We start from the raw sequence: 27,849 nt of genomic DNA, 5'->3' as shown, positions 1-27,849 counted from the left end.
ACACGAGGCGAAGAAAAATCCACGACCTTATTGGGGATCGGATGTCCAGAGCAAGACGCTCTGCCGTTGCACTAGAGAGCGTGCCCTTGTCCTCAGGAAGGGACGATAAGTGGCGGGACAAAGGTCGCCTTGCCGTCCGAGTGGTTGCAAAGAAAGGAGGCGAGGGTGCGCGCGCCGCAGCCGGCGGTGAATCTGGAGGGGGGTCTCGTTGGCTGGCAGCAGTCGACTGTACACTGGGACAGTCCGCTGCGCCATGGGATCGCGCGCGCTACGCTTGGCTGTCGCGGCGCTGGCTGTCGTGGCCGCTGCCGCCGCTGCCGGTACGTACAGGCATTCCCTGCATGTGTTGGATATCTTAAATGTAATGACTCTGCGGCACTACCATCGTTAACGAAGGAAGTTGGTCTGAACCCAAGCCAGCACTATTCTAGATATGGTTTTACATTAACTGACTTACCGAGCCTGATAGAGGCGGATTTACAACCCGCGAGAAGTCCAAACCAGGGTGCAGCTATGTATTTTCACATATATGTATACATATCACAGGAAAAATCCGAGGAATAACTTGGAACTGATTCCCAGAACTTTACCAACATTTGCCCATTTAACGACCGATCCATATCTGAATGGAAATTCGCAGACAAAAGAGAATTTCTTTTCTCACTCGTATTACGTGACAGTTCACTGTTTTAGCTAGATTTGCACAAAACGAGGTATCGTGAGGTGACCAAATTTCCATGCTGTGTTAGTTTTTAGGTCATATATGCCGTGGCTGAAGCCCTGTCAGAATTACTGTTGGCTTTTTTGTTAGCAGTGTGTGAACAATTCTCATTTAAACAGAAAGTACATTTGTATAATAACTCGAAAAACATCCTGTATCCATTAACTCCGAACATTCACTAATCATTTAAATAGCACACTTTCAAGTGACAAAAATGCCAATGATAATCCAGCGGTTTAATATATTATGCAACTGAACTAAAATACGCAAGTATATATTACGGTATATTGATAATTTTTACTTACGGACCGTCTGACAGCAACTGAATAAAACACAATTTTAGTGCCATACACGTTTCGCTTTTATTTTCTCTGCAAGGCATCATCTGTGGCTTGGAATATGTACCTATGTTAGCTATTTAATTTACATTTTTGTCACTGTGGCTATAGGTTACAAACAGTTCTGGTGGTTGGTATTTCCTATTACGTAGTAATGTTTTAAACTGTACTTACAGGTTGCGTATACAATTTCTTACATACTACGCTCCTGTTGCATTTTTGGTGTTGTTCTTCTTCTTATGAATGCCAATTTGCGTTTTTTTTCACATTCCACAGCACTATGAACAGAACGCTTGTTTTAATGCAATGTTTTGGTTTCTGTTGCCGACTATCAAATATTTTGCCAAAGATCGAATATTATTGTCAAACTTATGAGTGTAATTATTGAAGTATCTGTGGTCTGTTGGTGTATGCATTTGTGTGTGTTGTGGTGTGATATATATTTTCTCTCTCTCTCTCTCTCTCTCTCTCTCTCTCTCTGTGTGTGTGTGTGTGTGTGTGTGTGTGTGTGTGTGTGTGTGTGTAAATATATTTTGAATTTTTATTAATTGTAAATCCATACTATAGCTAACTTGTGTGTAAATGGCCTCAGAAATCCATGCATGCCCATCACCTGTCAAGAGATCGTTAGAATCTGCAGTGGTTACGTTGCACAAAAAGAAAGTGTAACTTGTACATAAAATATTTTCTCCTAACCAGATATCCAATAGCTTTATCGCAAGTTTGAAGGAAATTATTGTTACAATGCAAGTGTAAACATTTAAATACATAGAGTATTATATAAAGTGGGCTAGATTAATTTTGACGCAGCGTATTAATTCGCAAAGAAAGAACTATGACACAGTATAGTTGATAATTATTTTTTTCTATCAAAATATTGACTGAACCATGCCTTTGATAAACTGAATAATAATCCATTGCCATCAGCCCTGTAAATACTTCTAGGCGCTACAGTCTGGAACCGCGCGACCGCTACGGTTCGAATCCTGCCTTGGCCATGGATGTGCGAGATGTCCTTAGGTTGGTTAGGTTTAAGTAGTTCTAAGTTCTAGGGGACTGATTACCTCAGAAGTTAAGTCCCATAGTGCTCAGAGCCATTTTTTGTAAATTCTTCAAAGGAACAGTACTATGAAATAACGTTATTGATACTTTCAGTAAAACATTGCTCAAGAATAATCGCAAATAGGGAGACAAAAGAAATCAGCGCATTTTCCGCCCCATTTTCGACTTTCGCATGGGAATGAAGCAGGTTCTGGTCTTCACAATCACAAATCACAGCGATTTTCTTGTGAAATGTTAGCAAGAAACACAGATAATGAACTATATCACTGCATTCTTCATTTCGAGTACTACCTAATGTCTCTAAAAATGTCCCCCGTTAAAAAAGAATTTCTTCAATATCTCGGTAGTCAAGGAAAATGCATTATCCATACTTCAAAATACCTTACCTATACAATATTCTGGCTTGTCGATATCATTATTTCTAAATCCTCAATCTTTTGTGCATTATTAGAGGTATCCACTTATTTGAAACAATGCTCGTGTCGGAAAGTATGTATGCTTAAGAATTTATTATCTACATCCAGTGTGCACCTATCGTAATGCCAGACCAATACACAGCACGTAAACTGTTCATAACACAGATGACTGTATAACTTTTTATCTGGATCTTGTTGCTAAACGCAGAAAAATTAAATTTAATCTTTTTTAAAAAAAGTTCGTTATAGCGCTAAAGTGGTATTGCATAATTTGTTTTTTCTGTGTAACATTGAGTAACGGAATGCCTGGCAGTGCATAACTCATACTTTTCTACTGAGACTTTGATATACGTCACATTCGACCAGCTTCACATCACGTCTCTGTAGCATCATAGTATTTTCATACGAGATGCGTACAAGCTACGGTCTGGCGATCCTGATTTCATTTTCTAGTAATCAGCCAATTAAATTCGAATCATTAAAAACCACTAGTCTTCGAAAATGAAAGTTCTTTTACAAGGCCTGTAAAATAACCATCTCCACAAAAACTCCAGGAAGGGCGATAATGGCGCCTTACCAGACAGAGACTCTTTTACTCCTCTCAGATTTAGTTTGTTACATTTTCTAATGTGTCCAGTATATTGTATCACACTACCTTTTCACTAGAGGGACACAAACATTAGATTAGCTTGATTTAATTAAATACCGTAGCCTAGAGTCTTTCCCATTACAGCGACTTTGCGTTGTATCTAGATTACAATAACTGTTTGGCTCGCGTTTGTTACTTCCCTGTGAAAATGACTCTACAATTATGTTCATTTCTAACTGTTCTTTTCCGTAATTATTGTTCCTAAAACATGAACGCTCCTAATTACAAGTAGAACGTTGAAAATTTAGCTATTGCGGGCCTAAACCCGAAAATTGCAATGTTATAAATATAATTGATGTGTCAAGTTTTAAGACGTCAAGAACCAAAACTGACAGCAAAAAAGTGCCATATATCAGAGAATTAATGCCTCAAAAGTGAGGAACCAGGAAATAGATTTTAAAAACTAATTCAATTGCGTTGCGTTGCTTACAACAATTAACGTTCGTTGATGTTAATATATTCTTCTGTTTTTTAACGCTGACTGCCATATATAAACTTGAAAAACTGTTCCTCGAAGCTATATATGTATAATATTGCGTTAAGCACAATATCAGTATTCGCCTAGATAAGTTAGGATACCTGTGCAAACCACACTGACATTGGTCGGTAGAACCGACTCGTAACAACCTCTGGTCGACTGTGATAGCCCTTATCTTTCCTGTTTAAGACGTCATGGTCCAGTCACGGCTGTGGCTTATGAAATTCATAGCAATGTAATCGTATTTTGAGCGATGTTACCGACACGTCGTATTTTTGGACTTATTAGCTCCTGGAGAGGATACCTCATCGAACTTGAAGAAAGTATCACATTTCTTCGGCTTCTGGTTCACAGAATAATACATTTTATCAATTGAAACATTTCGGTCCATAGATGAAGCATAGTCTCCTGGTTAAATGTGGAGATTACATGTTTTGATTAAAGATATTATTAAACCGTTTATGTAAGGTGTTAATTAGTTAACTAAAGTTTTTCATATTTGCATAATAAGGTAGTGACAATGTCTTTTCTTTACACTCGATGGTTTGATATGTATTGTAAAGTCCTCCGCATACGGCGCACTAGTAATTATCGATGGGGCTGTAATATCCCTTGGCAGAACATAGTTAGTGATGTAGCCCGTGGGTTGCCACCCTCGTGTGTAGATGACGCAACTGGAAGTTGACTTCCTTCCATTCATTATTTGTCATCGCTCGGGTGTTGAGGAGCCAGTGATCTATATATCTTATTCTTTTTGCCATCTATCTTCCAGGAGTGTGGCGCTTTGTAGAGCTGATACAAGGCCCGAAAATCGCGTAAGTGGTCTACGGCGAACTGAATAGTGGCCATTGTGATGCTAAACTTGCGCGCGAAATCTCCTGTTGCTTGTATCGCCGTGTCTTTAAAGTTCTATAGTACATGACAATTCCTATGGTTCACAGAAATAATTTACCTTCTGCTGTATATGGTCCGGGAAACGAGAGATAGAGCTCATACTTCTGCAATTTACATAGTTCGCAAGAAAACAACTTTACTCAAAAAGTTCCAAGCATTGCAAATGATTTTCTGTCAGTCGGAAACCTTCCTCCCGACAGTATTTAACCATTTTTTATAAAAGCTGTGGTTTTGAAGCAGGAAACCTGCTCATAAATGCACGTTCATTATATTGGTGTTACTTTGTAGACATGTTTATCAAGCAGTTGCATTAAGATAGAAAACACCTAAGAATATCCATCTACCTATGGAAGGTAATATTGCTTCCTTTCTCGAATTTATTTCTGCAGTTAAACTTTGTGCAACTCTTCGCCTTTTTTCATCGCGTAAGCTGGAATGTGTATGCTGTATAATTACGACTAACAAATACTGTATATGCTCCAATAAATATATAATGTTCGGTCTGTCTCATTACAAGTCATTATACACTTCTAGTTACCAGACCCCCACCACCACAATGGCGTCCAACTGAAGGTTCAAAATATCCCACAACTGCAGCTCCCACGAGGAGTCTAGTTACTTTTACAAGAACTTTGGGTTTATAGTTATTTTTACAAGGTCTCTGGGTTGATATCAAGTTAAGAGCTGTCATCAAGTATTCAGTTATGAAGATGGTGTCTGCTAAGATGTAGGGCATCCTGTTTTGAGTGTATTTTGTGACATATACGTAGTATTCTTTTCAGGTAGGCTGGCATGATGCCCTCTAGTCGCTTGAGAATTTAGCACCCTTTGTGATGTGTCTCCAAATGGATTGTATGCCGTGTGATGCAGTTTGCGCGACCTTTTCGTTGAATAGTCTCAAGGCTGTTCTTACGGACAGTAGACTCAGTTTCTTTACTCAAAAGTTGCTATCATTGCTCCTACTATTGTTTCCTCTATGTGATCGAAAAAGTTATGGCCTGTCATCTGCAGCGTGTGCTAGGTATTTGTAACTTTTGACTATTTTCAGTTCTTGTTCCCCACAGGAGAATGTGTCATTGTTTTACAGGGTTCCTCCGTTCCTAGATTTAATTTCTTTCGTCTTATCCCTATTTATAACGAGGTAGTGTCTCTTGGACCATTCATTCTTCCAGTTTATTAATAGCTTCTTGCAGCGGCTCCTTTCTTTCTGATAGCAGGCATGCAGCGGCATTCTTAATTCTTCTCACTGTATCGTAAGGGCCACACTCTAAGCTGGTTGGAGGGCACTACCCACAATGCTCCAAACGCTCTCAATTGGGGAGGGATCTGGCAACCTTGCTATTGAAGGTAGGGTTCGGCGAACACGAAGATACGCAGAAGAAAGTCTTGCTGTGTGCGGACGGGGTGAAATGTAACCCTAGGATGATTCAACATGAAATACAACAAAATCATGCGTAGAATATCGTAATGTACCGCTGTGCTGTAAGCATGGCGCGGATGCCAACCCGATCTGAAAGGAAATTGACCCCACAACATCATTCCTGGTTGACAGGACGTATGGCGGGTGACAGTAAAATTGGTATCCCACCGTTGTGCGGGGCATCACCAGTCACGACTTCGCTGGTCATCAGGGCGTAGAATTTCATTGACTGGAGTAGGCTTGTCTTCAGCGACGAACCCCACCTCGAACTGAGCCTCAGTGAACAGTGAAGACATGTCTGAAGACACAATCGTGGGATACCAACCTGATTGTCACCCACCATATGGTCCGACAGCCAGAGGTCTGGGGTACCATTTCATTTCCCTTTGGTTGTCATTCACGGCACCGTTACATTACAACGGTACGTCGACGAAGTTCTCTGTCCCGTTTTGTTGCCCTTCATGGTAAGCCATCGTGGGCTTACATTTCAGCAAGACGGCGAGAGTTCCTACCCCCTGTCTTCATGCTTGCCGAACCCTGCCTCGGCCAACAAGGTCGTCGGATCTCTCCCCAGTTGACACTGCTAGGAGCATGCGGGCATGGCCGTCCAACCACCTCGGGATTTTGACGATCTAACAAACCGACTGGACAGAATATGGCACGATTTTCTTCAGGAGGACATCCAACAACGCTATCAATCTGTGCCAAGTAGAATAACTGCTTTCATAAGGACCAGAAGTGGACCAACGAGTGATTACCTTGCACAATTTTTGAAGCTTTTTCTTTTGAATAAATTGTCCAATTTCCCAAAATTGTAATCATTTGTTTGTCTGCACAAGTACGTCACATCAACCGATTTCCTTCTCACTGGGATATTTACTTCATGGAGCATCTCTTTTTTTCGTAGAGTGTAAGCTGATTATGATAGACCTGTAGGACCTCTGTGCAGCTGTCCATTCGTTTGCCGGATTCCTTTTGATTGTGTCAGCCCATCATGTTTTCTGATTGTGGTTTTCTTCGGAGGATGCTTGCTATGAACTTGAGGATCTGACTTTCTGCCCATAGTGCTGGGTGTAGTTTTTCCAGCCGGCCGCTGTGGTCGAGGGTTCCGGAACCGCGCTGCTGCTACGGTCGCAGGTTCGAATCCTGCCTCGGGCATGAGTGTGTGTGATGTCCTTAGGTTCGTAAGGTTTAAGTAGTTCTAATTTTAGGGGACCGATGACCTCAGATGTTAAGTCCCATAGTATTTAGAGCCATTTGAACCATTTTTAATAGTTTTTCTAGTACTTTACTCATGTTTACCCAGTGAATATCTGTTTTTAGTCAACAAAGATTGCGTTTCGTGACCCTTGTGTTTAGACAGAACTTCTCTTGTGTACTGGAGAACGTGTCCCATGCTTGGGTAGGTGAACTTCCAGGAATAATGCAGTACCTAGGCACTGCAATATCGTATTTATCTGCTGTCACGGAGCAAGCGACTTTCAGTTTAAAATGTCTCCCCTGTACGGGAATATACACAATGGATATCAGAGTGCAGGTTGTAGACACGTGAATGACGACGTATGGAAGTTTGGATCTGTGCGATCCGGCACAGATTTTCATTGTCGTCATTTCATTATACAGCTGATGATTGTTCATATTTGCAATTGTGAGTATATTTCATGCCTTCCAGGATTAAATCCGGTATCACAGTCGTTGTGTTGTCATGGTCTTTTTAAGTATGACATTCATTACCTTGTGCGGTTCACATTCCAAGGTGATCCTTCTATAGGAATCCGATGAGTTCTTCGATCCTTTTTCATTGTAGACCATTTTAACTGTCTATTCTCACCATATTTTGGGGATGTCTATGACTTCTAGGCATTTGCGGTATAGGCTGTCCAGAGTTTCACAGTTGTTCCTTTGTTTTTTTCAGTTGCTTGTCAGAGTTCATCTGCTGTTATTCCTTCGTTTTCGGTTAAGAGGATGCATCCCTCAATGTGATAATTCGAGCTCCTCTTCTGAAGTTGGTTTATGAAGTGTTGTTCCCCATACTGTCGGGGAGATTTTTCGGGTCGTCTGTTTTCTCCGTGGTTCCAGGCTGTGTAGGCCTTTGCTTCTGCTTCCTGATGTAATGAATCTTTATTCATCTGGGTATACTGTTTTTTTTCTTTTAGTAGTGTTTTACATCTTGTTCTTGTTGTATGCATGTAGCTGCGTCTCAGATTTTCGTTGTTCGCGTTTGCCTTTTACAGCTCGTTCAGTTTTTCATGACCACGTGTCTTCTTCATAGCATTCACTGTCAAAACAGTGTTTTCTTTTTTTCTTTATGATTGAGGGGACGCTGACTGCATCAGGGATTTAGTTAGGTTCCACAGTACATCGTTAATATTGCCTCTTTCTATTGTGTTTAGTAGTTCTTCATCGTTTGTTTTGCACTAGTAGGTCGGAGATGAATTTTTGTTGGATTCCATCGCTGCTCCGTTTGTTTGTCACTCTTTATTGACGTGATCTGAAATTTTGCCTTTACTGGTAGGTGATTCCTTATCGAACTGCTCGTAGAATCTGCAATGGTTGTTCAGCTTTGGAGCTTTATCTGAAGTCCTGCGGAAAAACAGAAGGTCTATGGTACTAGAGCCTTTGTGTGAGATTTAGTTTTTATTCTGAGCTTGACTGAGGTTAAAGCCTTTCTCTTCCATGAGCTCTATAAGGACCAATGTTTTGCTATTCGTTGGGTCTATTCGCCAGTTGATATCTCTTGCCAACGGGGTTGTGTGTCTCGTTCTGGTCCAGTGCAGTCATTATGATTTCTATCAGTTCGTCTGCTGAACGTTAGGATCTTAAATAGAATCCTGTGATTTGCAGGTTGTTCAACTGGCTCGGTGTTTTCTCTTGTCCCTGCGGGCTTTGTTTGTCCTAGGGCTGGGTCGTAGTAACATGTCACTCCTGATTCTCTTCCATCTGTCCCATCTTTGGTCAGTGCATGTATTGCGTAGAAATCGTTCACGTTCCAGGCTTCTCGGAGAAAGGTTTCGCAGAAGATAAGAATATCGTTGCTGAGCATCGTTTTATCGCGCAAAATACTGAGTAGGAATTTTAAGTCTTCTACGTTCCACAGCGTGATTTCGATATCAGACATGCTTTTAAAGCTAGTGATACAATTGTTGTTTAGTTTCTCATTGTTCAGTTACGTGCACAATGATACACATTTGCAGAAGACACGTCACGAGAGACTGATATCAGTGCACCGGAGAAATGGAACCTTTACTCACTGCTGAACAGCTGAATGAGGCAGTGTGAACAGCCTTTCCAGCGCCTTAGTGACATGTTATTGAATGAGCTTCACAAGGCAAAGACGTTACTGTGGTAGTTATCTCGATTCGTGACCACCAACCGCCGTCCACATTCGAGGAGGGTTGTCGGAGATGATCTCAGGGGCGCACTTCTCATTTGATGGTATCCCAAATGCGCTCATTGAGACTGAGGTCAGGTGAGCCTCAAACCAATGTCTGCAGTACTGATGGAAAGGGCTGGTGTACTGATTTACTACAGTTACAAGTGGCCCGTAATACGTTTCCGGCAAACCGATGGATGCACCTGAACGAGAAATGTGTTCATGTGTCGTTCGGCGGCAAGAGACAAAGGTAGACATATCAAGATCTTCTTTTTAATCCACGTAACATCCTTCACATGAGGATACTCTCACCATCTCCCTGAACGGTGGTCTGTTAGCATCGCCTAGTGTGGTCAACGTTCTCGTACTCGTGCATGCCAACGATTACCTCTACTTATGAGTCAAAGCGATCGCTCTCCATTCTTGAACGGTGCGCCATTGATATCTGCCCTGTGAAGTGCAGTGAGCGGAAGTAAACATGGCATCTGCACCTATAGCGAAGAGGTCATCACTTTATTATTCCAACGGCAGTTGACTCTGGTGGAGACAGTTTTCATCGAATAGAGCTAATCGTGGTACCCCCTTGTCACGATGAGTTGGTGACACCTTATTATCCGATGCGCGAACTGCTCTTACGTAAATCTTTTATTCACGAACTGTATAGGAGCATTATTAGGAGCTGCATTGCATTTCAACATTCTTCATTAAATTCTCGAAGTTGATTGCCTCGATATGATAGTCACTCTTCTCAGCTTCTCTACAAGTCAAAAATGTCTCTCCTCAGTTGTGCAGTCCTTCTGCGTAAAAGCCAAATGTATCGTACCTGTATCATTGGCACGATTCTTATTAGATGTGAAGTATGTTTCCTGAATTCGGATATATTTATGGAGGGAACTGAACATGATTAAAAAAAAAAAGGAACGATTTTAAGTTTCCTTTGGAGTAATCTGGTAACACCACTGATCATCACCTGTTGCTGTTAGCTTCTTTGGTTCCGCAGTTTTCATTTACAGGCTGACAAAGACTGTACCATAAATACTATTATTGTGGCTTGAAGCAGTTCTCCATGTTTGTTTATTCTGTGCAAGCCTCTTCATCTCTGCATAACTAGTGCTGCCTTCGTCCGTCTGAACCTACTTATTGTCGCCAAGCCTTCGTCTCCCTCTACACTTTTTACCCCCGCCCCTCCCCCCTCCCACATTTCTCTCCTTTACCACACCAACGAATACTTGATGATGCTTCAGGATGTACTAGATCAACTGATCCCTTCCTTTAGCGAAATCGTGTCATGAATATCATTTCTCCTTAATTTGGTTAAGTACAAACTCACTAGGCCTATCTATCCATCTAGTCCTCTGCATTCTTCTGTAACGACATATTTCGAATCACAATTCTCTTCCTGACCGAACTGTTTAGAATCCACGTTTCACTTCCGTTCAAGACTACAGTCCAGACCTCCAGAAACCTTCAAAAAATGGTTCAAATGGCTCTGAGCACTATGGGACTCGACTGCTGTGGTCATTACTCCCCTAGAACTTAGAACTACTTAAACCTAACTAACCTAAGGACATCACACACATCCATGCCCGAGGCAGGATTCGAACCTGCGACCGTAGCAGTCGCACGGTTCCGGACTGCGCGCCTAGAACCGCGAGACCACCGCGGCCGGCAGAAACCTTCACAAAAGACTTCTAAACACTTACTCTATTACTTGATGTTCTCAAATTTCTCCATTTCAGAAAATCTTTTCTTGCTTTTTATGTTCAGCCACAGCAAAACTCGTCAAATACTTCAAGTGTCTCATTTCCATATCCCTTGTTCTACTTCGGTTAAAATTAATCTTGTAATCTGTTTTCAACACACTATCCATTCCGTACAACTGCCCCTGCAGTTCCTTTGCTGCCTCTGACAGAATCGCAATGTCATCACCAGACCTTAAAGTCTTATTCTTCTTTGTGAACCTTCACCTCTCTCCAAATTTCTGATTAGTTTCCTTCATTGCTTGGTCAACGTACATTCTGAATAACACTAGGCATAGGCTAAAACCGTGTTTAACTTCCTTCTCAATTACTGCTTTCTTTCAGTTTAATTCGAATCGTATATCTGCTGTCTGGTTTCTGTGCATGTTGTAGATAACCTTTCGCTCCTTGTATTTTATCCCTGCTACCGTCAAAATTTCAAATGCTATATAGTTAACATATGTAACTTATTATGATATATAACTGCCCCCTCAGCCTCATAGTGGTCAGAGGTCATAGCAATGTGACTAGAAGTGTTATAAAAGTACTGTATCATAGTGATTGCATAAAACAAAACATGGCGACTGTGATTCATAACATGTTGTACTTTCTGGAGTAAAGGACTTCAGCCATTGCACCACGGAAAAATGTTATAAAAATATATTCATATCGCACTGATTAGGAGTTTATTATTATTATTATAAGAAGGATATGAATTCCCCGTAATTTTCTTGTCAAAGTTTTCTAACCTCGTTGCAAAACAATGCACTCCTAAGGATTGCGATTTTTCTACTTGGTTGACGGTAAACATTAGCAGTTTTGTCGCTGATTAACTTCTTGGTAATAGCAAGGCTTAGAGATCCTGGAAACAGCCTCAGCTAATTTTCCCTCTATCGCAGCTTGTGTTCCGTCTCTAATGAGTTGAGATGTCACAGGATTTAATTCAATTCTGTACCGCTGTGACCTTTGGACGAATTCAGAGTCGCTGCATGACGTCTGTTTAAATCTACGTCCGGTATGTTTTAAATAATAATGCCAATACTTCTACGAAGTCTTGATGATCCGTTTTAGGATGTAGTTTCGTGAAAAAATTATGTTTTCGTCAAATGTCGCTCCAGAGCTGCCATGGAAACAACAAACACCAGTTCTTAAATAGTGAGCCACCTAATCCGCAACCATGATATGTACATTTACTACCAGTAATATTCAAACTCGTGCAAGATAACCGTATCAGCAACAAAGAAAATGTCGCGCAGAAGCCATTTTCATGAAAACGTAGTAGACACGTGTTTTATTCCTATCCACGAGTTTTTTCTCGTAATCTCAACAGTGTCTGTACCTCAGTAATTGTTGTAATTTGTACTTATTCTGCGTTTAGCGATTATAACAGCAGGGGTATTGTGTATTAAAGTGATTGGTATTGCACATCCTATAAAGTAATACGCCATGTTTCTTGTGGTATTCATGCCGAAGACTGGTTCGATAGAGCTTGTTGACGCAAGTCTCTTCATCTGTGCGTAACCTTTCAGTTTTTATTTCCTCTTCTCCAACCCTAGCTGATTGCTCCTTATACAGAGAGAATAAATTAATGATACGCTGCAACCCTGTATCTCTTCCTTCTCAGTTACTGCCGTCCTTTCAAACTGTCTTATTTCGTAAAAGTTGTGGCTAATCTTTCGGTCGCTGTAGTTTAATGATGCTACCTTCAGAATTCCAAATAATGTGCTCCTGTCCGTATTGCGAAAAGCTTTTGCTAAAAATGTAAGTTCGCCTTCCTTCAGTCTCTTCTATATTAAGCCGTGTTGTTAGTATTGACTCGCATGTTCCTTCATTTCTGCGGAACCCGCACTGATTCTCCCCCACATAGGCTTATATCAGTTTTTGCCTTTTCATTCTTTTATAAATTTTATTTGTAATATTTTGCAACCTTAACTTATTTAAGTGATGGTTCAGTAATATTCACACCTCTCAGAACCTGCCTTCCTTGGAACTGGGATTATTATATTCTTGAATTGTGAAGACATTTCGCCTGGCCGCGCGGAGTATCCACGCGGTTTGAGGCGGCATGTCACGGATTGCGCGGCCCCTCCCGAGGGAGGTTCGAGTCATCCTTGGGGCATGGGTGTGTATGTTGTTCTTACCATAAGTCAGTTTAAGTAGTGTGTAAATCTAGGGACCGATGACCGCAGCAGTTTGGTCCCTTAGAAATTCAAACAGATTTTAAGATTTCGCCTGTCTTGAGCACCAGATGGAATAGTTTAGTCATAGTTAATTCTACGAAAGATCTTGATAATTCTGAGTGAATGTCGTTTACTCCAGGTGCCTTGTTTTGGCGTAGGTCTTTCAGTGCTCTGCCAGTATCTTCTCGCAGTATCCCCTTCTCATCTCATCATCTAATTTCTATTCCCACTTCTTAATGTTGTCCTCAAGTTTAGTTCGTTTATAGTTCAGTCAAATAGCGAAAATTGGGGAAAAACTCGTGTAGTCACAAATTTTTGTACAGAAGTACGGGGGAGTGTAATGAATAACGAACTAAAATTCATGACCCGTTGGTTTTGAGCGTGTTAGTAGTGTGTGTGTGTGTGTGTGTGTGTGTGTGTGTGTGTGTGTGTGTGTGTGTGTGTGTGTGTTGAGGGGGGGGGGGGGAGGGCGTGGTTAAAGATTACTTTTTTTTAGGTTTTTCTTGAATATCTCGAAAACCACGACTTCTAGCGGAAATTTTTCCCGGTACAAAATTAAACCGTATTAAACTTTCTATAAAATATCTCCTGTTCATTTTTCCCCACAACAAATAGTTTCTGTATTGCAAGGAATGGGACAACCGCAGATTATTAAAAATAGTGTTTTAACGATATAAAATTAATGTGTATTGCTAATAACCTGAGTTAAGAACAAATATTTGTTGTTGTGCCACATTTTTGTTTGTTTGTGCCACATCTAAGTGTAGTGGTTCCGTATTGAGGAATAAATTATGTTCTGGTGGTGTAACAGGGCGAAAAGGCGCGTGGGAAAGTAGTTCGCCGGATTCTGGTCATGCACTTCCCTCCTTCTGAGATCTGCAAAATGAAGAGCTAGCAGGCAATTCCCCATTATCTGTATCGCACTACGCCACAAAAAGCAAGTAGGTTTTTCACAAAGTTATACCGACCCTTCCGCAGCTCGCCTTGTGAATCACTGGCGACGCAGTGTGCAGATACACTCCTGGAAATTGAAATAAGAACACCGTGAATTCATTGTCCCAGGAAGGGGAAACTTTATTGACACATTCCTGGGGTCAGATACATCACATGATCACACTGACAGAACCACAGGCACATAGACACAGGCAACAGAGCATGCACAATGTCGGCACTAGTACAGTGTAATCCACCCTTCGCAGCAATCCAGGCTGCTATTCTCCCATGGAGACGATCGTAGAGATGCTGGATGTAGTCCTGTAGAACGGCTTGCCACGCCATTTCCACCTGACGCCTCAGTTGGAACAGCGTTCGTGCTGGACGTGCAGACCGCGTGACACGACGCTTCATCCAGTCCCAAACATGCTCAATGGGGGACAGATCCAGAGATCTTGCAGGCCAGGGTAGTTGACTTACACCTTCTAGAGCACGTTGGGTGGCACGGGATACATGCGGACATGCATTGTCCTGTTGGAACAGCAAGTTCCCTTGCCGGTATAGGAATGGTAGAACGATGGGTTCGATGACGGTTTGGATGTACCGTGCACTATTCAGTGTCCCCTCGACGATCACCAGAGGTGTATGGCCAGTGTAGGAGATCGCTCCCCACACCATGATGCCGGGTGTTGGCCCTGTGTGCCTCGGTCGTATGCAGTCCTGATTGTGGCGCTCACCTGACGGCGCCAAACACGCATACGACCATCATTGGCACCAAGGCAGAAGCGACTCTCATCGCTGAAGACGACACGTCTACATTCGTCCCTCCATTCACGCCTGTCGCGACACCACTGGAGGCGGGCTGCACGGCGTGAGCGGAAGACGGCCTAACGGTGTGCGGGACCGTAGCCCAGCTTCATGGAGACGGTTGCGAATGGTCCTCGCCGATACCCCAGGAGCAACAGTGTCCCTAATTTGCTGGGAAGTGGCGGTGCGGTCCCCTACGGCACTGCGTCGCTGCGGTCCGGTCGCAGGTCGACGGGCACGTGCACCTTCCGCCGACCACTGGCGATAACATCGATGTACTGTGGAGACCTCACGCCCCACGTGTTGAGCAATTCGGCGGTACGTCCACCCGGCCTCCCGCATGCCCACTATACGCCCTCGCTCAAAGTCCGTCAACTGCACATACGATTCACGTCCACGCTGTCGCGGCATGCTACCAGTGTTAAAGACTGCGATGGAGCTCCGTATGCCACGGCAAACTGTCTACACTGACGGCGGCGGTGCACAAATGCTGCGCAGCTAGCGCCTTTCGACGGCCAACACCGCGGTTCCTGGTGTGTCCGCTGTGCCGTGCGTGTGATCATTGCTTGTACAGCCCTCTCGCAGTGTCCGGAGCAAGTATGGTGGGTCTGACACACCGGTGTCAATGTGTTCTTTTTTCCATTTCCACGAGTGTATGTCCGCATGTGTGTATTTTCCACAAAGCGCGTTAACACTACGTGGTATACAGATGTGAATCAATAATAATACTAATGCAAGGAACGCCTATGAATAGATCTACATAAATCTCTGCACACTGTTCAACAGTGCTATAGGGACATAATTCTCAGTCATCACGGCAACTGTAGCGTTCTTCTGGGAAAGGTACTTTCCCCCACCACGAGTCCGTTTACAGATTGTACCTCCCCAGCGTTTCCTGTCCAGTTCTCGTACGTGAGTAAGCAAAATAACCTCAATCAGCTAGTGTTTAAATAGTGGATTATTTTCAGTAAATTGATCAAGTATTTATTTGCAGTTGTTAAGTGAGGTATTATATAAAAAAGATCAACGGCTGGAACTGTCAACGGTCTGCCCGGAGTGTTACATACTGTCAGTATGTATTCGACAATGTCGATTTCATTGTCCCCACCATCAATGGCTTTCCGTGATTTCGAGCTTGTGAGTAGCAAATGCATCTGAAACGGCCCAGAGGATTAAATTGGATCTTTCTGTAACAGAAGAAGGTCGCCTAGGTGTTATGGAACTGCAGATACTTCAAATACAAGTCACGCGATGCATTACAACAGGTTACTGTTCTACACGACATTGCAATGCCTGTGTTTTTAAGAACGATGAAATGATCTGGCACTGCAGCGACTACAGACATTATGGGACACATGGAATGTTTTCGCAGTTGCGAACACGAACAACCATCTGTTGCATAAGGGAATGACGACAGTGAAAATATCGAGATTTCGTGCTTTATCCGAGCCGTCGCTTTAACCGCGTAGGCTATCCGTGCACCAAGCAGTAACGACGACATATGATTTTTGGGTGTGGCTCTGGGTCGTTCACGGTTAGCCAAAATGTTGAAGGTGAACGCTCGTGTAAAGTGAGAAATGCGGGTTCGAATCCTGGTCCCGCACAAATTTTCAATCTCGACATTCTCTTTCACTGATGAGGTTGTGCCTATTCGCAATTGCGAACACATCTCATGGATTATTGTTCTAGATTCAAACATAATCAGTCCTGCTCCATCAGAAACATTGATAACCATCTTGTAAGAATGTGTGGTAAACACCTCCATTCAGTGGCGTCCATTGTAGAAGTGCCAGGAATTCATGAATAGAATAGATTTATACAGTCTACTAGTAACACAATGTTAATGGGGAGAGAAGTGCAGTAACTTTCTAGCCATTTATTAATTTCCCACCAAGTGACTACAACACTCCTTTACAATATGCTGTAAGCACAGCAGCAAGATGCGACATTTACCAATCCAATACTTTTCCCATCAGCACTACATAGGTCACTGACAGTACGATATTTACAAATTACGTACTTCTCTGCCATTGTTTGTAGGAATGTATTTTACAAAAACAATTGCAAATAAGAACTTACTTAATAAACTGAAAACAACTATATAAACACGAGCTCAGTAAAGTTATTTTGTCTACTTACATACGAGAACAGGATTGAAAATCCTAGGGAGATATAGTCTGTAAACAGAAAAGCGAGCACATGGGCACATGATGGTAGAAGTCGCCTTTTCCGGAAGAACGCCACGTCTGTCCTGCATGGTGATTAAGAATCAATTCCCCTCTAGCCTTGTAGAACAACATGCAGAGATATACATAGATTCTGCCTATATGCGTTTTTTACGTTAGTGTTATTAATAATTCATATCTGTATTCCATGTAGTGTTAACGCACTATGCGGAAAATAACACCTTCGGGCATACTTGCATACTGCGTCACAGGCGCCCTGCGGAACGTTCAGTAATACCGTGCTTTGTGAAACACCCTGTATCTGCTTTTTGTGATGTAATGCGGTAGAGAGAAAGGGGAACTGCGTGCTCGTTCATTTAGCAGATCTATGAAGGGGGGAAGTGCATGACCACAGTCCAGCGAACTACCTTCCCTCAAGCTTCTAGCCTCCACTCCTCCCTTCCCAACCTGTTACAACCCCCAGAACACAATTTATCCCTTAATACGGTTCTAATGCTCGTAGATGTGGTAAACATATTTAATATTTCTTGTTAACCCACTTTATTTAACAGTGAACATATTTAACAATAAACCTCAATTTGATATCTTTGTCAACAGGAAATGCATCTGCTTTTTCAAGTACTGTGTGAAAAAAGCGAACTGCATGAGCAGGGCACTAATGCTATTTGTAAATACGATCACACCTTCGGCGTAAGCGTAGGGAACAATAATTGTACTTACTATGATGGCGGAATGTTGACCGTGCCCAACACGTAGAGCAGAGACTAAAGCAGCTGCCTTGTGAGATGCCAGTGGGGTCATACTTACGTATACATGCGCATAACTAAGTCAGGCGAGTCATACTCGCCCAATCGTCTGGTTGAAAACTATTCCCAGCATTTCCACGGTTCACCTTTAGAAGGCGAAGCTTGGTGTCCAACATCAACTTTCAGAATCCCAGTCAATCCTTTCATCACAATGCCTGTTTTAAAAGTAAAGCTGCAATTTACATTTGAGAGATTCACTTCCGGACTGAAGCCCGAACATCTGGAAGGTGAAGCCTTAACATCGTTGATTTTTTTCTGTTGCTTTTGCTGGATGGGTGCGGGACGGCGATGTTAGTATACGGAGAGTTTGTACCATTTCCGTGCTGCCGGCTGCTGTGGCCGAGCGGTTCTAGGCGCTTCAGTCTGGAACCGCGCTGCTGTTACGGTCCCAGATTCGAATCGTGCCTCGGGCATGGATGTGTGTGATGTCCTTAGGGTAGTTAGATTTAAGTAGTTCTAAGTCTAGGGGACTGATGACCACAGATGTTAAGTCCCATAGTGCTCAGAGCTATTTGAACCTTTTTTTTTTTTTTTTGAGTGATTAATTTTGTGGGATCACAGTTTAATGTAAAGGCGAGAAAAGACATTGCAAATGTGAAATGCTGGTACATTAGTAACCGGTATAACCGCCAAAATGTTGAATGCAAGCCTGCAAACATGCATGCATCGCGTTGTACAGAAGTCGGATTCGGATGTCACTTCGCGGGATGGAGCTCCAAACCTGTTGCACTAAGTCGGTCAGTACAGGGACAGTTAATGCTGGTTATGGATGACACTGGAGTTGTCGTTCGATGATGTTCCATACATGCTCGACTGGAGATAGATCTGGTGTTCGAGCAGGCCATGCGACCTGTCGACCCTCTGTAGAGCATGCTGAATTACAACAGCAGTATGTGGGTGAACGTTATCCTGTTGGAAAACACCCCCTGCAATGTTGACCATGAATGGCAGCACGACAGGTCGAATCACCAGTCTGACATCGATTTGCAGTCAGGGTGCTTGGTATAACCACGAGAGCGCTCCTGTTGTCGTACGAAATCACGACCCAGACTTTTAACTGCAGGTGCAGGTCCGGTGTGTCTGGGCCACAGACAGGTTGGTCACAGGCGTTCACCAGGCCCCCTCCTGAGCAACACGCACCATCACTGGCACCGAGGCAGAACTGGGTTTCATCAGAAAACATAACAGATCTCCAATCAGCCATCTCATGAGCTTTACCTTGACGCAACTAAAGTCGCAAACGGCGGTGGTTTGGGGTCTGTGGAACGCGCATTACAAGGCGCCTGACTCGGAGGTGTCCTTGAAGTAATCGACTTGTAACAGTTGTATCACTGTGCTGCTGCAGACGCAATACGATGCACCACAGCCATACGCCAAAAGCGACGTTCTTCCCTGTCGGTAGTGCCACGTGGTCGTCTTGGAGCCCGGTCCTCTTGCGACCATACCTTTCCGTGATCACCGCAGCTAGCAATAGTGTACAGTGGCTACAGTCCTGCCAAGTCTTTCTGCAATATCACGGAAGGAACATCCAGTTTCTCGTATTTCCATTACAGATCTCGTTTAAACTGAGTGAGCTGTTGATAATGGCGTTTTCGTCGTCTTATAGGCATTCTTGACTCACAATGACTCACAACGTAGAATCTAGAAGGTAAATAACGCTCACAACCGTTACAGCACGTGTTTAGCAGACCTAATTTGCATCTTCATAGTGGCGATACTAGTGCCACTCTTGAGCTACTGGAGTGAAATTTTGAATAGACGTCATTTTTCAGATGCAGAAAGAAGCCTATCAATTTTCGTTTATCTCGCACAGCTCGTTCTTCGTCTTGCGTTTTTTTTTTCCCCTTCCTTCTTCTTCGGTGTTGATAGATTCATTCACGAGGAAGGTACCTGTATATAATTTATAAATATTTCGTGGAAATTGGCTGAACTGTGATGAATTAAGGTCCGCCGCCGCTGTGAAAACGACGGGATTTGCAGCTAGCCATGCAGCTGCCGCAACTGCATACAGCAGCGACGCTTGAGCAGGATTCGAGTAGGGCCTGGTGGTGTAGTGCGTGCCTGAAGACTGCAAGATTTCAGTATCGAATCCCGGTCGGACTACGGATTTTGTAACCAAGCGTTCATCTCTTAGCGACGTGTACATTCACCAGAAGCGAAAACGTTTCGGATACCACTTTAATCAGTGGGTCTCATTTTGCTAGAGTGGACTCGAGGTTGGCTGCGGTGGTCTAGCGGTAAGTGTAGGCTTAGTATCCTAACGTGTGATCGAATCTCGGTAGAGCTACATATTCTGATCCCTGTTGTTTGACCTAACAATCACCGGAAGGTTCGTGTATATAATTTATAAATATTTGGTGCAAATTGGCTGAACTATGATGAGCTACATTCCTCTACCCTGTTTTTTCTCACTGTATGTGAAGGCTACGCTAGGTGTTTTTGTGGTGTCACCACCAGACACCACCCTTGCTAGGTGGTAGCCTTTAAATCGGCCGCGGTCCGGTAGTATACGTCGGACGCGCGTGTCGCCACTATTAGTTATTGCAGACCGAGCGCCGCCACACGGCAGGTCTAGTCTAGAGACTCCCTAGCACTCGCCCCAGTTGTACAGCCGACTTTGCTAGCGATGATTCACTGTCGACATACGCTCTCATTTGCAGAGGCGACAGTTTAGCATAGTCTTCAGCTACGTTACCTAGCGAGGCGCCATATTCAGTTGTTATAAGTACTGTCTTCAAGAATGTATTCTGAATAGATAATATTGTGACTCATGTACCGTCAAGATCTACGTTCATCATTAATGGATTAAAGTTAAGTATCAAACTAATTATGTCCGCTTTCTGAATTCTCATTCCTTGTCATGTTCCAGACCTCACGTCAGTATAGTTCTTCCCTCCTCACGTCAACCTGCGTGAGCTAAAACCCGTGCATTTCGGCCTCCACTCGTAACAAGGTGTTGGCTCTTCTGCTAACACAAAAGTTTTGATACCGGAGACGGAATGGCGCGACCGCCCCGCCGACAAACTAGCGCGGCGCCTTTGATGCGCAGCTCGCAGCGCTAGCGGCTTCCTGTCAGCTGTCTGGCAGTCCCCCAAGCCTTTTAGGCGCTGCAATAAGCCGGCACGTGGTGCGTGCTGCTCAAATAGTTTAAATTACATTAAAGTTATGACATTCAGTTGGCTAACGTTCCACGGGCGTATCCAGCGAGGGGCAGGGGTGTGGGGTGGGGGGAGCGCAACAGCTCCTCCCTCCCCGAGAAGATATTTGAACTCGTTCCCGCAGACCCGGCCGTTGTTTTTACGTCTTTGGCTCATGGTTGCCGGCAGAGAAGTTCATGGAAAGAATAAATTTCGGCAATATGAAATTCGATCTTCTATTGTCGGGCACTGTGCTGTCACCGTGAACAACGTCGTTCTTCCCAGCTCTTTTAAATATGAAATGCTTTTCTGCTGCAAAAATATTAATTTGAAAATGTGTCATTGTCTATGATAGGATCATGCCCCGAACATTTGTAATAGATCAAATTAGTTATCTATCTTGTCACTGGCCCATCTTCTAATTCGGATCGTTGACTTAAAAATTCAGAAACTTGAAACACAATCTATTGAAATAAATTAACACAAGGAGTTAAGTGTTGAACATTACTATCTACAGAAAACAATGTGTGTTCATATTCTTTTCAGCGACGGTAACATGCAGTGCGGTAAACATGCCAAACTGTGGAATTATGAGTCTTGTAATGCTGCGAAATAATTGTACACATGTGGTGAGAAGACAACACAGACCGGTTCCACTTAAACATTTATTTTGCTCTTGACCGGTTTCGGTTATTTCATACAACCGTCGTCAAACAACGAAGATGATGTGAAATAAGGTTACATGCAAGTTAGTAAAGGAGATAAGCTGCCTTAATTACGGTTACCAGGTTTACCAGGATAAAAATACTATATTCTTCTCTCTCGAGGTGAGTTGCTTTTCTTTCTTGTTTTTGAGGACAGCCTGGAGGATGAATGTTCGCATTCTGTAGGATTTTTTTTAAATTTCTGGATGAATACTGGGAACCACTCTGAAGGTGTTGCACACAAATTTCTAAGGAAACTCCTTTCTCTGAATAAGTTGGCGCATCTATGTGAAATAGCAAACGTCATTTTTCTGAGGACTCGAGCACTAATGCATGGCAAAGTACTTGATGGAATGTATTTATTTTGAACACTTTCATACAATAACTTCATCGATTATCACTGAAGAAAGTTTCTTACTTAACCAGATTCTTGAAAATAAGAGCAAATACGACCGTTTGCTACATTCAGATCGTCTTTTCTACATATTTCGACAACAAAACTCCTTCTAATCTTGCGTGCTAGGAAAATGTGAAGAAAAATTTCACTTAATTTTGTGTTACAATCTTGCAAATTGCAGCTTACAACAGCACAGCCTAGCATTGCGTAAGATCCTACGATCACTTTTACATGCAAATTATGCCCTGCATCGAAGTACCGTACCTGAAACGATGGAAAACAAAAACAATACTGGTAAACTCAGTATATCTTCAGTCATACAAAAATTACATCAAGTATTCCATAATGACGTCATGCGAACAGCAATCAAAACACATTTTCCTCTGCACGCGGGTCAATACGTCCCCGCGGACGCTAGAAAATATTCCGAACGCCGGTGTCAAGAAAGACGTGCGCACCGAAACGGCCTGAAAAGCAGAATTCCAGGCAGATTATTAGTTTCGGGAGTCAGTCTTTTGAATTTATCAGTTACCAAGTGAATACCAGAATTTTTTTTTTTTTTTAGAAAAGGTGAGTTTAGTTACATTAGTAATTCTTTGATAATGTTTTTAAAAAGTAGGATATTTTATCAAGTTTTTTATGTGTAATTTAAACTAAGACATTTTTTGTACTTTAATCTGTGAGTCACCAATAGGACGATTAATATTTTTATGTGCTGTATGCCGGCCGGTGTGGCCGAGCGGTTTTAAGCGCTTCGGTCCGGAACCGCGCGACCGCCACGTCGCAGGTTCGAATCCTGCCTCGCGCATGGATGTGTGTGATGTCTTTAGGTTAGTTAGGTTTAAGTAGTTCTAAGTTCTAGGGGACTGATGATCTCAGATCTTGATTCCAGTAGTGCTCAGAGACATTTTTGATGTGCTGTATATACATTGACGTAGCATACGATAAAATGCATAAACAAAGTCTACATCTACATGACTACTCTGCAAAGCACATTTTTGTGTCTGGCAGAGGGTTCGTCGAACCACTTTTCACACTATTTCTCTACCGATACATACTCGAATAGCGCTGGAAATACTAACACTTAATCCTTCCGTGAGAACTAAAAAATGGTTCAAATGGCTCTGTGCACTATGGGACTTAACATCTTAGGTCATCAGTCCCGTAGAACGTAGAACTACTTAAACCCAACTAACCTAAGGACATCACACACATCCATGCCCGAGGCAGAATTCGAACCTGCGACCGTAGCAGTCCCGCGGTTCCAGACTGCAGCTCCTAGAACCGCGCGGCCACCGCGGCCGTCCGTGAGAACTCTTATTTCTCTTATTATATTACGATGATCATTTCTGCATATGTAGGTGGACGTCAAAAAATATTTTCTCATTCAGGGGAGAAAGTTGGAGACAAAAATTTCGTGAAAAGATCTCGCCCCAACAAAGAACGCCTCTGTTTTAATGATTGACACCCCAACTCGCGCGTCATATCTGTGACACTCAGTCGTATGAATGAAAAATAAAACATTATCTGGAGAAGATTCTCAGAGCAAAAATACATTCTCTGAGAAAGTTCGCAACTTGAAGCATATTGTCTGAGGACGGAGTTCCTCACTATATCCCTCCTTGTTGAGAAGGTTCTGTGTGTCGCCTGCTGAGTCCGGCACACAACGCGAACGCAATTTTATATTTTATTAAACTCTCCCAAACAGGCAAACTATTCAATGTGCAAATATGTGACTGATATCAGTGTGTTGCAGAAGAGTTGTATTATGTTTACATTTTAGTTTTATGTGCGGCAACGAATCATTAAGTCAATATGCGGGCATTTTGTGAAAACGCATTTTCTGACGATGTTACAGAATTTTCGACACGCGGGAAACTTTTTTGTTGTTGTAAGTTAGGTGGACACATTATGCGAACAAAAGCTTAATAGTATAAGATATTTTTGTCTACTCCAAACCGGAACTCTGTCATGGTTTCCTAAAATGAGATAATTTTGTTTAAATATGACGCATAATGGTGCATTCGAGCGTCAAGTACGTAAGCCGTCGTCCCTGCCAGAATTACAAAAATCGGTAGGTGGCCATATGTGCTGCTCTGCTTTCTCATCATCAATTGGCTCGTGAACAACACCGATCATTCTTATCCTGTATCGTTACTCGTGACAAGAAATGGTATCTTTGTGTTGACATAAGGAAAAGGAGTGATTAAGCACGTACACAAGTAGTAAATTCCCGTACAAAGAACTGCGCACATCCACAAAAACATAATGTTATGCGTCTGGTGGAACAACGACGGTGTGTTGTACTACGACCTGCTTCGCCGATGTGTAACCATCACTGCTGATATTTATTGTCAACAACTGAGACATCTTGTCGACGCAATCCTAGAACAACGACCAGGAAGACGTGCGTGAAGTGATGCTACCTCACGATAAGGTGCATTCTGCTAGACTGGCAAGACACTACACAGTAGATGGGTTGGAAATTCATTTCGCACTTACCTTATTTTTATCTTGCGCCCTCAGATTTTCACCTTTCCCATTTTCTGTAGATCAGCCTTGAACTTCCTTTGAACTTATTCACCAACCCAGTAACATTTCACCTGTTCAAAAAACTACATAAGGGACTGTTAGTAGGAGACCCTATTGTGTCAACACCAACTGAAGGAAATGCACAATGAAGAAGGTACCGCATTCCAGAGCGCTAGCTGCCGTACTGGCCACTGCTTGTGTACAGAAACAGCAACAGTACTCGCGTAATGTATGTGTGTGCAACGTGCATGTTAACCGCCACACTCTGTAGCATTATTGTTAGCAGTGAACTAAAAAGAGTACGAAACGCCTACTGGCACGCATCTGTCCGCATCTCATTAATGACTTTCTGGGCATAATCGAATATAAGAATATGTTTTTAAACAACTCACTAAAGTAGTTGTGGCCTCCCTCCTCTAGGGGGGGGGGGGGGTGGAGGGCGCCTCTCCTCACGGGGACATCTCACTCCCCTTCCCCACATTGCCGGACCGTTATTTACGCCACTGATTCTGGGATTGTTCTCTGAAATTTCGACAGTAAAGTATATTCTCATTTTTATTCACACGACCCACTGTCTTCCTATTTCGCGATAATACAAAACGAGCTGCGTTTCTTTGAACTTCTTTAATGTCCTGCGTCAGTCCAATGTGGTAAGGGTCCCACGACGCACAGCAGTACTCTAGCGGAGGAGGGACAGGTGCAGATAAGCAGTCTCTTTAGTAGACCTGTTATATCTTCTAATTGTTCTGCCAATAAATTGCAGTCTTTTGTAAGCTTTCTACGCAACATTATTTTTGCGGTTGTTCCAATTTAACTTGTCCGTAGTTGTAATTCCTAGGTATTTAGTGGAATTGGCAGCCTTCACATTTGTGCGATTTGTAGTGTAACTGAAATTTAGCGGGTTCCTTTTAGTACTCACGATGACCTCACACTTTTCATTGGTCAAGGCCAACTGCCCCTTTTCGCGCTATCATTTTGCATTTGGTTTTGATCTTTTGATGACTTTACTAGACGGTAAATAACAGCATCAAGTACAATCAATGTAATAAGACTGCTCGGATTGTCGCCCAAGTCATTTATACAGATTAGGAATAGCACAGGGCTTGTAACACTTCCTTCAGAAACTGATGCTGCGTATATTGGAACAGCTCTACTAAATTCTACAACACGTAATGAAATGTGCATGAAATGTATTGAGAGGCTTACAACAGGAAATTTAGTTCCACACATAAAATCGATTGTTGCTTGAATTACAAATACTATCTGCTTTGTGCTGAATTTATCGAAAATCGTATTAGGCCGGCCGATGTGGCCGAGCGGTTCTAGGCGCTTCAGTCTGGAGCCATACGACCACCACGGTCGCAAGTTCGAATCCTGCCTCGGGCATGGATGTGTGTGATGTTCATAGGTTGGTTAGGTTTAAGTAGTTCTAAGTTTTATGGGACTGATAACCTCAGATGTTAAGTCCCATAGTGCTCAGAGCCACTTGAACCAAAAATCGTATTAGTCTAATTGGGTACACAATTCGCCGGTGCTCATGGATGGGGAATGTTGGTAGAGTTGCACGTATGAAGGGGCGCCACTCCATTTTGCTGCAGACGTAAGACATCTAACGCGCCAATATTGACCCTGATACACACGTCAGGTAGAGCCTGTACCACGGCCTTCTAAGATCATCTGACCTACATCCTCTTTATAGTTCTGTTTGGGGTCATCACAAAAGCGAAGTGTTCAGCATTTCCGTTGATACGGTTGAAGAACTGTATCAACGAATTGTACAGTCTTGTGATGCTTTATGAGATGATCCAAGGATGTCTCAAATAATTGGTAATTCACTCCGGAGACGAGTGCAGCGTTGCATCTGAATGTAAGGACGGCACGTCGAACACATCCTTAAACAGCTAAGAGTATACAGTATCATGTAACGTGCTTAAATAATAATGCATTTCTTGTTAAGGTAGATCACGAGGGAAATTTGAGCCAAATTAGGTGGAAATTAATCGGAAAGTTAACATTTCAAATACATTTGTGCTGTCTAGGACAATATTTTATACTGAAATCAGTGACCGCACTTTCGCAATTGTGTCGCAAACCCATGTTAACTAGAACGCTTCTGCTTGTATTATCGTATACTTTCCCTGTCAGTTTTCGCTATTAATTAAGATGCAGAATGTATATCTGTTGTTACCATTAGTGACAAAAGTCCTGTTAGCGCCGAAGAAACGAGAGACAAGAAGACAGCCTGCTCTCCGGCTCATTGATAAACGAAGGTCAGAAGGCCACATGGGTTCCGTGATCATGCAGTGTAGACTGTGAGGAGAACTTTATTTGTTTGATAAGCACTTACTGGACATACCGACTTTATTTGAATGACACTCGAGGAAATTATATGTTTGTTTTCTTCTAAAAATTTCCTGTCTTTTTCACTTTATAAATAAAAGATCGCATGCAATCGTGGGTCCAATGTGGTTTGTTACACCATCATTTGGATTTCGTCGTCAGTAAAAGTTAAATACACTAGGCCCTATGAAAATTACAACTACCAAGAAATGGTATAAACTCATTTTAGGGTACAAATTATGTTAATAACAACGCTCAAATTATACAGAATACAGAATTGCAGAGCATCTCTTGATTTTTGAGAAATCAGTATAGTGTGAAGCCTCCCTGTGATGCAGTCTAATAGTCTTTACGTTGCTGTTTAAAATAGAAGAGGACCTGAATATGCTGCTATGTCATCTGCTGTATGCTCGGTGTCTTCATCGACCGCACAAGGCGCGTTGCGCGCCGCTCATATTCCCGCAGAAGAAACAATTATCAGCCGCCACGCCGTTTTTGTGGAGGGCTCTCCAAAAGCCGCCAGGTCTTGTTACACACATCACAAGAGGACGCCGAATTCATATCACCTCATTGCCGGTAATAGTGATCGTTACGTGCGCTTGTCTACTTACCACTTGCTGAGATCCGTCTCACACCAAACCATCATGACAACCGTCAATGCCAAGAAGAATAAGAATAAGAATAAGAAGACGCAACGAAGCCGCTGGTAGGAAAAACACAAAGTGCCGAGACTAACC

General features: G+C 42.7%; 1 protein-coding gene across 2 annotated transcripts in view; it reads left to right on the top strand.

The window, feature by feature from the left end:
- Positions 1-239: 239 nt before the first annotated feature.
- LOC126297567 (fibrillin-2-like) overlaps positions 240-27,849 on the top strand; it is a 597,958-nt gene continuing 570,348 nt past the window's right edge. For both annotated transcript variants that reach the window (XM_049988509.1, XM_049988508.1), the window contains exon 1: positions 240-320. In XM_049988509.1, coding sequence (XP_049844466.1) covers positions 254-320 — 67 coding nt within the window. In that variant the 5' untranslated portion in view covers positions 240-253. The remainder of the gene's footprint in view (positions 321-27,849) is intronic.

This window comes from Schistocerca gregaria, chromosome X, assembly GCF_023897955.1.
Source record: "Schistocerca gregaria isolate iqSchGreg1 chromosome X, iqSchGreg1.2, whole genome shotgun sequence".
Taxonomy (NCBI): Eukaryota; Metazoa; Arthropoda; class Insecta; order Orthoptera; family Acrididae; genus Schistocerca; species Schistocerca gregaria.
This window is presented reverse-complemented; position numbering and strand designations above follow the sequence as displayed.